This window comes from Semicossyphus pulcher, unplaced genomic scaffold (genome assembly GCF_022749685.1).
Source record: "Semicossyphus pulcher isolate SPU_LCO1_2020_fin unplaced genomic scaffold, fSemPul1.0.p SCAF_2, whole genome shotgun sequence".
Lineage (NCBI taxonomy): Eukaryota > Metazoa > Chordata > Actinopteri > Labriformes > Labridae > Semicossyphus > Semicossyphus pulcher.
In genome coordinates, this window is record NW_027211693.1 from 26,063,010 (window position 1) to 26,081,489 (window position 18,480).

Consider the following 18,480-nt stretch of genomic DNA (forward strand, 5'->3'; position numbering starts at 1 on the left):
TCTGGTCTGGGACACATGAAACACGTTCAAAGATGTATTGTTTGCACAAAGATGGAGAATCAAGATGGCACACATCACACACACTCACCTTGCTTTTTAAAACATCACCTCCCATCATTACATGTGGCTCTTTGTCTCTCTCTGTCCTTCAGATACGCAAAATGTACATAAGCAGCACAGCATGCGCACAGACTACTTTATACTACTGTGCAGACCCTACAAAAGCAGCCCCACAGCCAGGTGTGTGTCAGCAGGTGGTTACTCTACGAGTCAGTGAGCCACTTGCATGACATCAAGTCTCCTGCCGTGCCCCCCGCTTCCTGTTTCTCCTGTCCTTCATCTCCCAGCAGGCGATCCCGATCTGCTTCATTTCCTTTTTCCTTTTTTTTTTTTCTATTGCTATAAGAGGACATCACCATGTTTTGTTTTTCTCCCTTAAACTCACTCAATCTGCTCCTGTGATGCATCAGAGACTTCTTTGTAGTGGGGCAAAGAGATATCTCATCCATCTTTTTTTTGTGTCATGTTCAACTGTCTATCACGCAACATGGAGGGTCAAAATCTTTTGTTCGCCTCGAAAATCATAAGTTTAAAGCTTGAATCATCAAGTGTCTTCTCTGGGAGGAGACGGGAAAGGATTTAGAAGAACAAAGGGAAGACTTTTGTTGGTTAATCCTGCGTCTCTTGCTGGGCCGGGTTTCTTTTTCTTTCTGGATGTCTCTATTTCTTTCTATCTGAGTATGTGTCCCACGGTGCTGACAGAGGTAGGTGGCCAATATGTTTACCTTGGCTCTCAGAGGCACTGTCACACAAGTGAGGAGGTACTTGTGGGTTTATCATCGTGTTGACACTCAAGGGGATTATACAAAGACAGAAACAAGCGAGGTTTATCAGCTTCACGCCCATAGGAGAACACACACAGAAAAATATTACAGAGCAGAGGGGCACTGAGCAGTGCAGAAAACATGCACACACACACACACACACACACACACACACACACACACACACACACACACACACATAGAGAGACTTGAGCTCTCTCGCCTTCACTCAGCTTCAATTCACCACACTTATATCTGCATGAATTAGCTCCCTGCGCGTTGTCTTTCAGGCTGTGTTAAGTAAACAAAGTGCTTTTCACTTCAAAGACAAAGTTTCTCAAATTCCTAATTAATTATCCGACTCTTGACATTGAGCGTTGACAGGCCCGGTTTTGTTCCTTTTACAACAGAGCTGCATTCCTCCTCCGATGCTCTCTGTCTTGCTCTTAGTCTATTTTAGTGGAGGCCCCGTTGAGTTGTTCCATAATTATGAGGGATAATTATTAAGGATTAACTGATACTCATTTGTATTAATGTGCTTTTCAGGACTGACACATTCATGTCTATTCATATTTATGTGCTTGACCTCTGACCTTGACCTTTACCTGACACAAATTCTAACTTTAATTCCAAACCTCCAACTCTAAACTAGCCAAAATACCCTCTCTGCAGAGGATTTCCTTCATCTCTCTATCCCTATGTGAGGAAATGTGGGTCTCTTAACAGCACAAACACAAGAACGCACACACATGCAAACACGCACACACACACACACACACACACACACAGCCACAGCCGGTTCCCCCTTTGCGATAACTCCTACAAAACGCCTGTCATCCTTACTCAGTCATACACAAGCAGGGAGTCAGCGCAAGCCGATGGATCAATTTAGTACAGAAAAGCTGTGGCATTCTTCAAATGTAATGGGCTTTGATGTAGACGCTGAGCTGCATTACAGAACCCCGCTGAAGCCACTGAAACCTCTTTTCATCTGCCTGCTTCCTATGCAGAGGACGCTGGCAGGAAACGTGCCTCACTTCTGCTACGCTCTTTTTTTTTCTTCTCTTCCCTTGCATAGAAGAGAGCAGTTCATGTTGCACACCTACACTCACACAACATCTTTCACTGGTGCTAATTTATGCACACTTCAGCTGCATGGGAAATAACTACTTCCTTCCAGCATGTTTCAGATGATTGGTTCTCCCCGCCAAGCAGACAAAATGTTACTTTTGACCCTTTTTGTGACAGCAAATAGCTCATTTTTTGCCTTTATGAAAAGGAAAAAGCTCCAAAAAACACTTATGAGATTTCTCCTTCGTAGGAAGTATGAATGCATCTGTGGAACAGCGTACCATCCTTGCACGGCTACAGACTGCCCCCTGGTGGAGAGTTTGTTCGTTGCATGTGTTTGTAGTGTGATGTTTACCTGTATTGAACAGTTATTGATCACTTTTTTGATTGTGCTGTTGTTGGGATTACTCTTCAAGATTACAGGTCAGAATGAAGTGGATAAGAAGTAGAATCTGTTTAAATCTTTACAACTATAGCCTACATCAGAAAGGTAATATTTTAATTATACGGTATGAACCATGACGTGACTTAACAAAGACTATAATTATAAGTGTGATATAATAACTAATGCCATTTCTCTGCAGCTGTACAGTCAAATAATCTAATCTAAAATTATCATCAGACATTCACTAGGATTACACTCTCTCTTTATTCTAATTTTAAAGCTCCTGAGGAACATTTGGTTTGTGTTGATTTTTGCGCCCCCTGTGGACAAAGCCGTACCTCTCATCTCTTTGCTGAGTTTGTCCTGTACATGCTAAAGTGGTGGGTTTTAACAGAAAATCTCATCCTGCTTTCTTTAACAGTCATATGTATCATTCACTTTCATTTTTTGCCCTGGAAAGTTTAAACAAAGGCAGCGTACAGTTCATGGCTTCGTCTGACACCTACCCACCACCAGCAGTTTCAGGCATTAAAAATAACTATATAGAAATAATCAATCTTGTCGCTGATGGTCTGGTTTGCTTTTGAAGCTCATATAGAGTCATCAGAATTTATTTCAGTCTGTTTCATAACCAGTGAAAAACTCCTCACAGCAGCTTTAAGTTCAAACCACACGAGCAAACTCGAGGCTTCTTTCACTCCGCCGCAGCTGCAGCACTTCACAGTTCTCTCACTAATTCTAACTGTTCCACGACCAAAGTGTCTCACTATCAGTATGTGAGGCACGTTTTACCACTGTCACCCTTCCTCTCTACCAATTTCTGTCATGCTGTGAACTGCAACAGATCCTGCCACTTCCATTTTGCATGTAATGCCTCCTAAATGACCCAAAAATGGGCCGCATATCATACAAATCAGCCAGACACAAACAAAGACATTAAATGCAGAGCTTGCTTTGAAGAGCTTTATTTATAATAACATTTAAAATGTCATCCAGGGGGCAAGCAAATAAACAATAATCAGATCAAGATAATTGACTGCTCTTGGCTTGGAGGTGGAGGAATGAATACAAATGAATAAAAGAGAAACTGCATTTGAGGGTTTGAATGTATGTGTTACTAACATGGAGGTATCTGGAGAACAACACTGCATGTCTGTAGTTTTCACAGCCCGCAGACCACTGACCATCAGACCACATCAGCCAACATTTCCTGCACGCTGCAGCAGCACATCGCAAGACCACGCTTTTCACAGCCTTTCCCAAGAAGTGTTAGACTTGTTCTCATGGGGGAACGCTGCCAAGAGCGTGTCGCTTCTTGTGCTCCGTTTTCTGTGTTACAGACAATGTGGAGTGAAAGTGTTTTAACTGATTTATAGAACATTTTCTGAGAGCACAGTAAGACTGTAACTAAGGGACATCTGGGAAAGAGCTGCAGTCTGAATTAGATGACAGCACAAAAGTTGACCCTATAAAAAGATTAAAGACAAGTTACACATTAGGTTGGGGGTGCAATAATTAATTTTTCAATAGATTTAGCATTTGAAGGTCCCGCACTGGTGCAGAGATTTCTCTTTTAAGCAGAGTAAACCAATATTAATCTTTAAGTTAAAAAAGTGACACACAGAATTATGCATGAAAAAACAAGACATAAAAACACGTGAGAAACCTCAGCTGAGCAACAGAAAACACACAAAAGGACTTCAGTGTACAGAAATCTTCTCTGATAAGAAGCAGGCCTGGAGGAGGAGGAGGAGTGAGCTGCATCTCAGTGGCTGCGGGCTTGTAGTCATGCGTACGCCATCAGGCTGGTCATTCAAAAATTCTATAAGAATCTAAATCCCTTTTGTTTCATGTTAGCTTCAATCCTGTCTGGTAGCAAGAAACTGACCTGTATGATACATGTGAAATCAGTGAAATCAACACGGCTAGCTTTGGATACTATTGTGATAACGTTGAAGTCTTTGACATCAGATCACGTCAAAAACGTCTAACGACTATAAACAGGCAAAAGCAGTGTTTCCTGCCCTCAAGTAAAGTGTAAGTTCCCAGGTTAGAGTTCAGAGGTTAAGTTGTCCATCAGGTAACCAACGCTGTCCCAGAATCCATCAGTCTTTCCACTGGTTCGTCCTTTCGTGGGACATTTTTTGTGCATATCAAGTCGCATGATTTCCCCTTTTATTCTGAGCTGTGTCTGCAACCTCCAACTAGCAGGGCTGCTGTCCGGTACAGACAAACTGTATGTATGTTTGCTTGATTATTCTGTTAGAGTGATATGTTGGCCATGAAAAGACGGTAGTTAAATGTCAACCATACAAAAGGCATGAAGACTAAACTCAGTGTTCATGATGTGGACAAACATAAACTATCTAGCTAAGTATCCCCGTAAAACACAGAACATAGAAATATATCTATGGCACATATATCAAAGTTTAAAAAAAAACAAGCTCGAGCTCTTTAGTTTCACCCAGTTCAGCCCGTGTTCGTTAGTAAATTAACTCTATGTAACATTGCAGTTTGAACATTCCACGGAATGTAGCACTAAATCAATAAAAATCAATGGCAAAAATCACACACGCCTTCGTCCACGTGGTGTGCAAACTCTAAGACTCACAGGTCTCCTGATCAGCCGGCCCAGGCACTCAAAGGCACAACGACTGGTGTTAGAGGGGCCAGACAGACAGGGAGACGCAGTGGGCGCCAGATGTAGGTGATGCGGCCTACACAGAGGCACCGCAGGGGGACTCAGCCCTCGTCAGACCTTAGCTCAATTATTTTAAAGCCCTCGCTGCACAAGAGAAACACTGTGACCTAGAACTGCTGCTTCTTTTATAAGCACAGTGCTCACGCCACACTATATGTCAGTTACAAATAAAACAGCTAGTGAAGATGACAAAAATGACTCCTTATTTACAGCTGACAAACAAACACACAGTGCTGCATCCACACTTGACTATCAACATAAATTTTCACACAGGTTTATAGAGTAAAACAAAGGGCTGTCGAGAGGACTCGGAATCATCTTGGATTTTTTCAGACAGATTTTTGTTTTGTTTTTTTACCTCGTCTCAAAATGACTATCAATTTTCATCATATAACAGGTTTTTTATGAGTACTGAATTACAGCAGAGGTCTCCTTTGTTCCAAAACAAACAGACCCGGTGATTAAATCTGTAAAACTAAAATCTGTGTCTATCTGACGACATTCGGCGAGGCGCCAGGAGCTGCGAACCCCCGAATATGTTCTGATGTCCAGCCAACAGCCGGCTTTGATTGAAAACTGATACATGGCGTCATACGAGTTAAAACATGACCCTCCTGTGAGCTTAAGAAAGAGTTTGGCGTCGTGCTGAACTGGATTAAAAAAAAGAAATAACTAGTCCAAGTTTCATATTAAACAGTCAGATCCGATTCAACTGACAAAAACCTCATTCGGGTACAGCCCCAGCAGGTACGATTCACTGACCTCCCTCTCCGTCATTATTTCACAGACTCTCTACACAGGAAGAAAGCCAACAGCATCTAAAGCAGCAGCCACATCAGCAGCTGACATTCACAAAAAAAAAAAGATCCTCCAGCTGCTGATTTACCACGTCACAATATAAATAATTATTGCATTATTCTCTAATACTAAATAGGAATCTTTTCAGATTATTCAATAGTATAAAACGAGCCATAGTCGATGGCTGCTAAGGCCAATAGAATGTGAGCGTTGTGATTACCTGCCACACATTAAGTTGAATCCTCTAATATGCATAGTCCTGTTTAATCCAGTAATTGTGTGTGCTATTAATGTGAGCTCGCACTACAAACTTAGCTAGTGTAATGTAAAGAGCTGAATACGCAACAGGACTTGGCTGATGCTGTTGCATGTTGTTTATAACTGGAGTAAAACAGTGACACCTAGTGCCAATTTTCAGCAACAGCACTTTAAAAATGAACTGATAGAGCTCATCCACAAATAATAATTTACCACTATGATGGACTTTAATAAGTAGACTCTTTGGTCAAACATTTTTCTTACTGTTTCAGCAAGAACAAGGTGTATTCTGAAACTCTTTTGAAACAATGGTGTAAGAAAGATGTGCAAACCCAACTCTACATGACTGCACTGTTTTCAGTTACTATCTTTCTTCTATTGACCAGATGATTTGGCCTCTAGCTGTGACTTTAGGACCATCCCTTCATCATTGTGAGTCCAAATCCCAACCTCTCTGTGGTGCAAGTGCATTCGTTGCTTTCACTCCATTCCTGTGGGCGCGTGCATTATGTGACTCTCAGGTGGCTGTGGCAACAATGACACCGTACTGATGGGTCTAGCTCTGAGAGAAGTACTCGAGGACGAGGCGGAGGTGTCCCAGGCGGTCTTTGAGTGCGGTCAGGGACAGGACAGTGGTTTGATAGGAAGGGTCCAGCTGGAGGACGGACAGCAGCCACCAGCACCAGGCCGGACCGTTGGACGAGGCCTGGAGGACAGGGACAAAGACTGATTAAAGAAACATTCGACCTTGGGTATCAGACATTCATAATGTACAACACATAAAACCATGTGCACTTTTCGCATAGTCTAAGGCCCTTTTTACAACTGGTATTGTCATGTGACCTGGGTGATCCAGTGGACAGCTAGTACATTCACACATGGCATTAGAATGCATTTCCAGTTACCACTTGAGATTTGATCTCACTTCCAGGCTCTAAATCCAAATAAACAAATGTATGATTTTCATAATATAGACCATGACTTGATAAAAAATGTAAGGCAGCCGCACAGCAGAGAGACAGAGCGATCTACAGTTATGTGGTTCTGATGAGGGCTGTGATGGTAGTGAATTTTTCTATACACAGTGGACATAGTGGTGCATTAATAATATCCTTATCTGTGATTAAAAAGCCTTAACTGATATCAACGTCCGTTAATAATGTGACGTTCCACAATAATAAAGTTACGAGGCGTTATCCAGTTTTGTCTTGCTTTAATATTCCCATGCAACACAGGCTACACAGCTGGAAGAACAACAACCCTCACTCTCTGCCAATCACAGGCGTGACATCTTGCACAGATCACTGTCAGAGGAACCAGAGGTGACTGACAGGCTTACAGCCTCTAAGCATCTCGCGTAACACTGCAGTCATCTAACACATTCACTGACATTCACAAAAACTCAAAAACCACAACAGACCAGATTTACCCTCTAATCTCACTTCATAGTACACCCCTTCCCATGTTGAACGAAAGTGTATATTTGACGGATGCAGTGAGGACAGCGACTGTCCGTTGCTACACGATGTAACGCGATATCTCACGCTCGCGTGACTTTAGGCCACGGGACAGCCAGGCCTGTCTCTATTGCCCCTTGGCCGTGATGACGGTCACTGGGTCCGCACCAGGGTTGGCGTCACATAACCGCGGTATTGCGGTTATGCGGTTACCGTCACAGTCCTAATTCTAAATCCATTCATTATTCAATCTGTCCCAGATTTTCCATAACACCCCACTCTAATCCATACACTAAGTTTTCACAAGCTTGGAATGAAATTTGATTTATCAAGGGACAGTGCATTTTATTTTTTCAATATGGGACGATCCGCACAGGGACAGGGAAGAGGGCGGGACGCAACTAGACAGGGGTTAGAGATATGACCCATGCAGCACTTCAGGGACGGGGAGAGAGGATCCATTTGTCTATCGTCAACAGCCTTTTCTACATTGTGATTCCAGCGTTGTGCCACCTTTGCCATTTTACATTGAACTAGGCAACATAGGTGTAAAGCTGCCCCAGTGAGTGTTCTTACATAGTGTTCTGGTGTTGCGAAATCAAAATACATGCGAAAAGACATACACACACACACACGGTGCTGTTCTGCCCTACCGGCTCTGCTGTTACACAAACGCCTCCGTTACACCTCCATTACTACCTCCGACGCTGGCTCGGAGGCAGAACGACTTCCCCCATCATTCCTTCTGCCTCCGTGTGTTTTACATAAAATACAACATGTAACAGAGGCAATAATAGAGGAGATAATAATCATCTTGAACTAGCAGTGTAAAAGGGGCTTAGGTTAACAAATACTCCAGTCTGCAGTGGAGTTCAGAAACTTCAATGTTAACAAAACTGTAGAGGAACATCCGGCTTCACGTGATCACATCTTTTGCCAAACATACTCCCTCTCTACTATGTGAGCTCTTCTGTGAGTCATTATTTTCATATGAAGTGCGGATGTGAGATCCGATTGAAAGTGGTTACTGGAGACGCGTGTGGAGATGCATTCGAGAGCCAGATGTAAAAAGAGGTACTGAGAGCTGCCCACCTTGGAAAAATGTAAATACCAGCTGTAAAAACTCCCTAACAAGCCAGTTAATTCTATTCTTTCAGCTGAAACTTTATGCTATGAACACAATACCTGTTTCAATTGTTGTCAGGGTTTATGTAACCACTGTGCAGACAGCCATTTGACTGGACAAACCTGTACTGCCTTACTAATGCAAACAATAACTAAACTTTGAAAGATATAAAGGCAGACATCACCTTCTTTATGAAAATTACTTCAAATCAAAAGCTGCTTCTAAAATCTCTGTATGTTAAGATATTACAAGAAGAATGGTGCATGAATAAAAAAACAGTTGTGGGGTTTCATTTATAAGAAGTGAACTCAAATGTGCTAATTAGTCGCCACATTTGTTTGATGACATCGGATCCATTAACCTTTAAGCTAGGAACCAATTATAAGAGAATCACCATTTCACAGGTGGACAGCCTGACCAGCTACTATCTGACCTTTAAAACAACAGGTACAACAGTGGTTCATTAACACTGGTAGAGAAATCAGCTGAGTTAAAGCTACAGTAAGAGTCACACTTGTTCTAAGGCCCCAACCTGAATGTTCTCCTCCTTATCTGGCATGGCGCCATACTGTCTGTTGATCTGCTCACGAATGCGGCTGCCAAGGCGCTGGTACCAGTCCTGAGCCTGCTGGTACACACTGTCATGGAGATGCTGCAAAAGCTCCAACTCACTACCATCAACCTGGACGAGGGAGGACGCATAGACAGGAAACAAATACAGGGACAAGGAGAGAGAGAGGGGAGATCCATTTGTTACATTTTCAGTGAGTGCTATCTTCAAGTGTTACTATAGTTCGTGATCTCTGTGATCCTGACCTTCAGGTCCTCCAGGTACTCTATGTCAGCTGTGTGGTAGCCATCTCTCAGACCTCTCTTTATCACCCTGAATCTGCTGCCACCCACTGTGTCCACATACGACCGTCCATCAGGCAGCAGCTCCAGAGAGTGGATCTCCAGCATGCAGCCGTAGTCTGCAAACCTGAGGCACACAATGAAATGAGTTCAATATAAACTTTAATGTGTCTTTTTTTACATGAAAGACTTCCAGGTCTAAGTAAAGCAAAGAGTCTTGTAGTTGCTATTTATGTTAATAGTCAAATTGTCTGTGTCTGATGTCTGATTAGTCTAAATGAAACAGCTTTTGAAAAGGGGTCAACCAATGTGGTGAGGTGAGGCAGATTTAGACAATGGGTTTATAAACCAAAAGAATAAATAAACTGAGCTGTTTAATAAAACACTTCGGTGCAATGTTTTAATATATTGTATCATATTTGGATCATGCTGGGAAATTCAATACCATGACAACATACAGAGGAACTAGGAGCAAGTATCCGGCGGGGGAAGAAATGCACAGCAGATCTCAAACCAGATTTGTGACCATGCTGCTACGTCCCCTTACCACCCACTCAGGGCCACATATGACTTTTCTAAACTTTGCCCACTGTGCTGCCTACTTTGTCATCAATCCCATCAGGCTCCAACTTCCCTGCCATGAGCCTCACAGTTAGGGAAATGTCAAACACGGCCTCCAAATGCCAAAACAGCCTCGTAAAAATAACAGTAAATGAACTTGTAGATGAACTGGGTGGTCACCTCACATGGTTCATCTGGTTCAAAACTGTTCCTATTAGGGGTGCACGGTATTATCGGTATCTGCAGATAATGACTTAAAAATTACATATCGGCATCGGCAGATATGTAATTTTTTCTGCTGATATTTTCCGCTTTAATTCTACACTGCCTACACCACGCCTCTTCCGTCAAGAAGGGCGCAAGATGTCTTTGGTTTGGCAGTTTTTCAAAGTTTCAAATAGTTTCAAATGCATCCCTAGCTTCATTGTGTTTTATGTATATATTTAAATTAAGTTAAATCATCACGGTAAACAGTTGGAGCAGGTGACAATGGTAATGTCACAATCAAGTAGCTTTCAGAAAAGTTATTTTCATAATCTGCAATCCAGCAAATACGTGTTTTGTTGGCAATCAAAAAATATAGGCATATCAGCCAAAAGTCCTATATCGTGCATCCCTAGTTCCTATGATTAGGCACATATTTATCAACCCAGGATTTTGAAATTTCTATGTTGGGCATAATATATATGACATACCCCTTCCCATGCTCGTAACTGCACATGCCAAACTTCTTGGTGCCCGTCTCCATGCAGCGGCGCATCATCAGTCGATACCGAGGCTCAAAGATGTGCAGAGGGCATGGCACTCCAGGGTAGGCCACCGTGCAAACAAATATAGGGATGTCCTTAGTTAGACTACAGAGGAAGGAGCAGAAGAGAGGCAAGAGAAGACAAAAATATAAAAAATATGATAGTTAATTTTGAAAAACAATGGCACAATGAATAACAAGTGTAGATTGTGCGACGCAGGTGCCTACTTGGACAGTTCAGCCATCTCAGCATCATGGACCTGTTTCCTCTCAGCCAGCTGCGAGGGGAAAAGGAGGGTCATGATTTCCTGGAGCAGAGCTGTGGGGTTGTACTTCCTGTTTTTAAAGAACTGGGAAGAGAGAGAGATATAAGTTAGATATAACAACATTACAATGAGGAAGTAAGCATAACACTCATAGCATTCCAAAAAATCAGGGTACTGCAACAAACGAAAGCATTAACATTTAAAAAAGTTTTTTTTTGGGATCTAATCTAAGTGCTTGTAGATACATGTTAACACAAAGCTGGGACAACAGTGTTATTAATTATCAGTGTCATCACAAAGCAAATTATAGGAAAGAGGAAGCAGGAAGTTCTCTTGTTGCAACGTTTATGGGAAATTGTTAGTGAGAGCGCTGAGTACATAAGTATAGGTTTAAACTGTCAACAAACATTAAGTCTGATTATATTATTGCCACAATGTGTTGTCCATAACAAAACATTAAAAATTAAGCAGCCTTTAAAGTGGAGATGTTCATGTACTAAAACAGCATCCTCTCTCCATCAGGCTTAAAATAGATGTATGAAAGTGTCTGTGGGTGGTTACCTCTTGTAGCGGCTGTTTGCAGAGCGGACAGCGGAGGTTGTGGTCCAGACTCCTCTCTATGCACTTTTTACAGAAGGTGTGACCACAGGGAGTAGTGACTGGCTCAAAAAACAACCTTCAAATGGACACAGAGAGAGAGACACAAACGAAGGATATTTATACTATTTGTACAGTAGCTGTAAGTCTGCTGAGTGTTTGTGTTTAGGCTGTATTTGTGCTTAACCAGCCAAAGAGAGAGAGGAGAGAGAGTGGATTCAGCCTGTTACATGACTCTACTGCAGACAAGGTACAGCAATGCATTATTGATCAAGGCAAGCACTCCAGCACACTGACCTAATGCAGAGAGGGCATTCGAAGTCTGAAACAGTGAGGACAGACAGCGTTTTCTCTCTGTGGTGACTGCTTTCACCTAACAGACAGAGAGAGAGAGAAACAAAACAATGTTTAAGATTATTATGAGCCAGCACTCGGAAACTTTACATGACTGGGAATAATCAATGGAAGAATTAGCCTCAGTCAGTTTTGAAGGAAGAGAGAGGGATAATTAGTTTGAAGGAAGACAAGAAGAACATTAAAGTTACTTTGATGCTACTATTTAGCTAACTGGAATTTTGTATTAGAAACTAGCTACTTTGTAACCATGCTAGCTAGTTTAATTGGTAACACGGTTATACACAGTACAAAGTGATCACACAGTAATTGTTTATAATACTAAATTACATTAATTAGGTTACAAATTATTTATAGGAGGAATTCTGATAGATACGTATTATTTGATGTGAACACATCCTTGCACATACAAGGATTTTGACTATGGTTTAACATTGCTCTCCATGTTCATACATAGACGTAGACATACTTAAGACAACAGTACAACAAGCTTGACAAGGTAAAACAAACATGAATCTAATATTTACAAAAACATTAAACTACTATGTACAAGGCTACATAAAAAATAAATCTAAATAAATATTTAAGTGACATAAGTGACAATCTAAAGTGACATGTTATGGGATAAAGTGACGTATATGGGTAATAGCAGCATCATTTAGTAGTATGAAATAGTACAGTATAAATAAGGTGCAATATAAAAAGTGTTAAATAAATACAGTATGTTATATTACAGTATGTGTATTTTTATAATGTAGTATGATATGGAATATTAAGGCAATTGTAAAAATGTTATATAAAGGTAAAATTGCAATTACCTAGTGTAATTGTATAATATAGTGTAGAATAATATAATATACAGTATGTAGTATCAATAATAATAATATATGAATAATGATAATGTAATAATGTAAAGTAAAGACAGAATATCGGATGTTATATGGTGTTGATGGTGAAGTATAATATGAACATATACATATCGAATATTAGAATAGAATACTATATAATACACTACATAACAGTGTACAAGTAATAATGATAATATAATATAGTGCAGTATAATATGGAGGTAAGTAGTGATATGAAGCTTCTATATGAAGTGATTGGAAGTGATGATATAACAGTATATGGAAAGTATATAAGTACGTCATATGATAAAACAGGTTATTATGTAACAAGTTGGTTTAGATACAGGAGGTAGATGGGTTTGACAGGATTTACATTATAAATCGTGTTGACAGATAAACCAGTAAAACTGTTCCTGTATAAAGAATTGAACTGGAAATCCTGCCTTAGCTCACGTGTCCTTACAGGCTCATGTGTCCTAACAAGCCACTGAGTAGATAATAATCCTGGTATTAGACTATCTCAGTTATCAGTATTCTTCCTAACCATCTGGTAGTAAAGCTGTTTGTGTTGGGAATAACGTACATGATTCATGATGAGGACAGTGATGATGGAGATGAAGATGTGTGTGTGTGTGTGAGTGCATACCCCTAACATGCCCATCCTCCTTCCTCATCATCATCTCTTCGTCCTCTTCAGCAGCAGGGAGGAAGGACACAGCCTGGCAGAGGCTGAGGCAGCACTCAGTACCCGAGTCATGCTTTACCTAAGAGCCCCGAAGACAAACCCAACTATCAGTTAGAATTTAAGATGTATTTGTATTCAAACAACCCACAGCCAAGCCTCAGAGCCGGCATAAGAACAGTAAACGTTTTCCTAACCCAGTGTGCACAGCTTACCTGATGAGCATCTCTCCTCCCTTTTCCTTCTCCCTCATTCCCGTGTGGATGTCTCAGACCCTCAGGGTGAGTCGGCCCCTGGGAGCCGCTGAGGCTGGTAATGGGGCAGGGTTCTTTCAGGTACTCAGACACCACTTGGAGGATGCAGGACACCTCCTCTGGCACGTCCATGCCCTCGGCCTCCAGGATCTAACATTTAAATCCAAGTCAAAATAAAAGTGAGTCAAATTAAGGTAATAAGAAAAGTGTTTGTTTTCACCTGGGCTGTAAACTGAAATCTAATGAAAATAGTGATAAATTGTTAAAATCAGAAATAAAAAGAAAAGTTAAAGACCCCCTCCAGAAAAAATCAAGTTAATAACCTTGTAAACATCTCCATGTGGTGTTTCTCATGTGTTACAAGACATGTCAGGGACAACATAAGCAGTCATCTCCATGCCTGAACAACACGTTTTCAGATTGGCAGGTTTGAGACGTCACAAACCTAAGGAGCCAATCCTGTTAATGGACGGGACGCTATGCATATCATGTAGTGATAACCACTTCAGCGATGTGCGAGCCAGCTGTAACCATTATCGTCATTTTTGCAAACTCACTACTGACTACTAACGTTAACGTTACTACTACTAATTACTACATTTCAAGCTAGCTAAGTTTCAACAAGTTGCCAATAAACGATGGCAGAGACATGTTTTGTTTTAAGCTGAAATTTTGCAAAAGGAAAAACGTAGTAAATAGTGGGCGGGGACTATGCAGATTTGGGAATTTTTAATGTGGGAGAAGGAGGAGATGCCTTGGGAGAACTCAACATTCAATCGGACACAATTTATTATTTCAAGCAGAGCCTTTTATATGTCTTAAAACATGACTGGAGCTGGTCTTTAAATGTGGTTGTAAAAATTGGTTAAATTGATAACTAAAATGCTCGTAAAGTAATTTTACCTAACTAACAACTACTTAAAGAACAAAATACTTCCAAACCCCGACACAAACTAAGACTTCCGTGATATAAATAGAAAGAAAGAAAGATAATTTTAAGATTAGAGATTAGTAGATTGCACTCACACATATTGTTAACTTTTCTTTTTGTAACTTTACAAGGCCGAAGTCTTTCAAGTAAACGTGTTACTTCAGTCTGCATCTCACTGTCCTGTTATTTTTGCAGAAACTCACCTTTATAATATAACACACCTCTTGTTTTAGTTAAGTTTCTATGCAAGCTTTTATTAAACCCTCTGAAAAGCGGTCAGTTAGACAAACAAACCTTCTTGATCTGGCTCTTTGCAGGAATAAAGTCAGGTTGTAGATTTAGGCAACGGTGGAACTGGACGAGGGCCTCCGCCTGCTGACCCATTTCCAGCAGCACATTCCCTTTACGAAAGAAGCCCTGCACAAAGAGAAGGGTGACATCAGCACATCACTGCCTGTACAAATGCATGACACGTCTAAAGCACCTAACTGCAGGGAACATTACACATATTATCAGTTACTTTCTTTGTTTCATTTCTTTCATTGATCTTGATCTTTACCTTTAAAAGTGATATAACATGTCTCTGGAAGAAAAATTAAACAATAAAAATGATTACATGCAGTCAGCATTTCTGCATTTTTCAGTGAGACACCCACTGCCACCAAGTGATTAAATGACATTATGACATAAGTAGCTGTTTGCATAACTTTGTGAGTGACATAACATCAATAAAATCAGAGGTAATCGCTAAAAGGGGGTCAGCTTTCCATGGCAAGTTAAAATACAAAAAGATATGCTTAAAAAAGCTGCACCTTTTCTTTCTGGTTACATGTGTCATTGCGTGCATGTTACGAAACCAACTAACGGTGTGCACCTTAGGTCAAACTGAAATTCTGTGAACTGGCAGCCTTAAACGTGGTGCTGTTGATGATGCTGTTATGCTACGCAGAAAAAACAAGTATGCAACAAGCGTGACATAATGTGTTTTCTAATGCTTTCTCGTCTCTCACCTCAGTCCAGTTAGGACGAAGGCAGCAGAGGTAGTCGAGGTCTGTCAGAGCATCAGAGAAACGCATCAGTCCCCAGTTAGCATCGGCTCTGCACACCTTTAAACTCTGATCATCTGGGACTGAGGAAAACAACAGATGAGAGAGTGAGGAAAAATGGGTGTGTATAACGTTTGAAGAGCTACACACACCTTATTACTGTACATATAAACATTTAACCTGTAATGACAGGCATGGAGCAGCCTGCAGAACAAATACTGCTTGCTTTGAAACGTGAGGGAAATGTGTGTTACGAAGCTTTCTGAACACATTGTGCAACAGCAAGATGTTTACAATTTGCACAAGCACAAACCAATGTTACATGTTCAAAATATTATATGATATTGAGTTTAGGTATCAGAATCAGTATTCAGAGAAAAACAGAAGTTTTACCCCACAAAAAAACAGATTTGACTTCAAATAAGAAAAATAGATTTGTGCATGTGTGCATTCTCGGCTCAAAGAGTGGACATTACCTAAATGCTGTTGCGCCAGTAAAGTCATGTATATTGACAGTGCAAAGGTCTCAATAACACAGTGTCTGTGACTGACAATGTCCACATTATAAAATAAAAATTAGAAATAAAAATGTCAACACACAACCTCATATCTCCTGTGACATAAGACAAATCTGATGGGACATCATTACACAAGAACAAGGAGGGCTGGAGCAAGAGAAGCAGCAGTGTTTAATTGGATTGGCAGAGATGGCAAACATGTAGGTAATTCAATGGAACGCTGATTCACTTCAGCACAAACACTCCTACGATCTAGAAGACGCCCACTGACTACATAAACTCATCTAGGGCAGAAGTTGTCCCTTTTTTACGTCCACGCTGCTGCCTGAAGAAAATAAGGTCAGGTGCACATACAGAGGCAAGTGCGGAGGATCAGTAACTGTGCAGATAAGTGTTTCTTAGAACCAGAGGCATTGAGCTGGGGAAATATTACAACACATGCTCTTAAGCATTCCCTGCTTTTGTAACCATGACTAGACAGCAGAAAAAAACAGAGAAAGCTTGCTCCAGAAAGACACATTTTCTTAGCGTGTGTGCAACATTATTTTACAGACAACAGCTGTTTTGTCTGCTGTAACTGTTTCTTAAACTGTGTGTGGCTGAGGGGAAAATGGGAAAAGGGAATGTGTTGAACCAAACTAATGCAAGTTACATATAACATTATTCTAGTTCATGTTATTTTGTCTCAATGGTTCAATATGCAAGCAGACATAAACAAGAAGGGGCATCTGGAGACTGTTTACTGACCCAGTTATAAATTCAGGTCATCTATAGCCTCAGACAGTAAATATAATGAGTCCAACTGCATCCAAGTATCTCACTGCCGTGCACATTATGACTATGTTCTGGGGTGCAGAATGGGATGCACCACCAGTCACCATCACTGGGCATAAGCCAAAAACACTGAGCAGTGCGTAAAAGTGTGCCTCCAAACTGCCTGCCTCCTGAATCAAGTGTGATGTAAGATAAACGTGTGACAGGCTTTAAACACTTATGCACCAAACAAACTTCTGCATTGTGTCTGCAATTGCAACGATGTCCCTTACCTAAGTCTAGCCCCTCGTTGGCGATGCGTAAAGCTTCCGTGAACTCGTTGGCTTTGAGCTTCTCCTGTATATGGCACATCATTTTCGTCCCGTCGGGACAGCACTTTTCAACGACGCTGATGAGCAGGACATTGTTCTTCATGCTTTTCACCTCTCGTTGTTTTAACCTCTCTTTGCACGACGGGCATTTGGACGGGAGGAAACCCCCGACGCACCTTCGGCAGTACGTGTGACCGCACGACATGGTCACCGGCTCGCACATCAGGAAGAGACAGAGCGGACACTCCAGCATATCCATGGTGGATGTGTTATGTCACCAACAAACGTCCGACCGGACGAATTGATGCTTTCTTTCTTCAAAGCAATGCGGGCGGAGAAGCTTTTCTTTAAAGTACTGCATGGACCATTTAAATAACACTCTGTCTGGAAGCGATACAGTAAATGTGCCCCCTCTTTGATCACATCTGCTCGAACCAGACTGGTTTCTGTAAAGCTGGCTACGGCTAATTTAAGCTCACAAATGCTCACTTCACAAATGTCCTGATCATATTAAATTTACCCATTGACATTATCCATTTCAAGACCTAACTTAGTCTTTGGTCTGGGACACATAACGTCTTCCCTTTTTAGGCAGGTTGACTAAAAAAACTCAGCTTCCAGTTTAATGCGGCGCTTTCCTCGCTGCTCCAAACTCCATGAACGCAACACGAATCACACAGGAATATCTGCACATTAATATTCTCTCTTCTTAGAAGTCCGTGTCCGCTTTTAACCCCTCTAGCGACGTCTCCGCGGCCACAAAGCTGGGTTACTGTGTAACACCATTACATTACATAAATAAAGACCACGTGACGCAGCAGCGTGCAATCTGATTGGATGAAATGATGGCTTTCCGCCCTGTTGTGAAACGCAAGGATGCCGAGTTTCATAACATAATTCCTGCGACAAAACTTCTTGCTTTTTTATTCAATTTTTCAATTGGAAAATATTAGTCGGTAGTCTCGTGTGACATATAAAAGAAAAAAGAAAAATAGAAATGTAACTTAACAGTGCAGTGAATGGAAACTACCGCACAGTGTAGGGAATCCCAGCAGAAGAGACAGCTGGGGGGGCGGGGGCAACAGAACTGTGACATAAACCCACTTACCTATATCTTT

General features: G+C 41.2%; 1 protein-coding gene across 1 annotated transcript; it reads right to left on the reverse strand.

Annotated features, from left to right (window-relative positions):
* Positions 1-3,229: 3,229 nt before the first annotated feature.
* lonrf4 (LON peptidase N-terminal domain and ring finger 4) lies at positions 3,230-18,086 on the reverse strand. The gene is made up of 12 exons (XM_069670534.1): positions 17,324-18,086; positions 15,724-15,842; positions 15,008-15,130; positions 13,744-13,932; positions 13,493-13,610; positions 11,942-12,017; positions 11,609-11,723; positions 11,010-11,131; positions 10,729-10,887; positions 9,437-9,599; positions 9,153-9,302; positions 3,230-6,743 (listed from the first exon to the last, which is right to left on the reverse strand). The coding sequence occupies exons 1-12, from the start codon at positions 17,619-17,621 to the stop codon at positions 6,594-6,596; spliced, it is 1,782 nt and encodes a 593-aa protein (XP_069526635.1). The 5' UTR covers positions 17,622-18,086; the 3' UTR covers positions 3,230-6,593.
* Between the last annotated feature and the right edge of the window lie 394 nt (positions 18,087-18,480).

What these genes read in the sequence shown, in the direction of transcription:
- lonrf4 (XM_069670534.1), bottom strand. Translation starts at nt 17,621, where the DNA reads ATGGATATGCTGGAGTGTCCGCTCTGTCTCTTCCTGATGTGCGAGCCG. An exon ending in CAAAGAGCCAGATCAAGAAG is followed by an intron (nt 13,933 to 15,007) that starts GTTTGTTTGTCT and finishes TTTAAATGTTAG; the next exon opens with ATCCTGGAGGCCGAGGGCAT. An exon ending in ATAAGGAGGAGAACATTCAG is followed by an intron (nt 6,744 to 9,152) that starts GTTGGGGCCTTA and finishes CCTGTCCTCCAG; the next exon opens with GCCTCGTCCAACGGTCCGGC.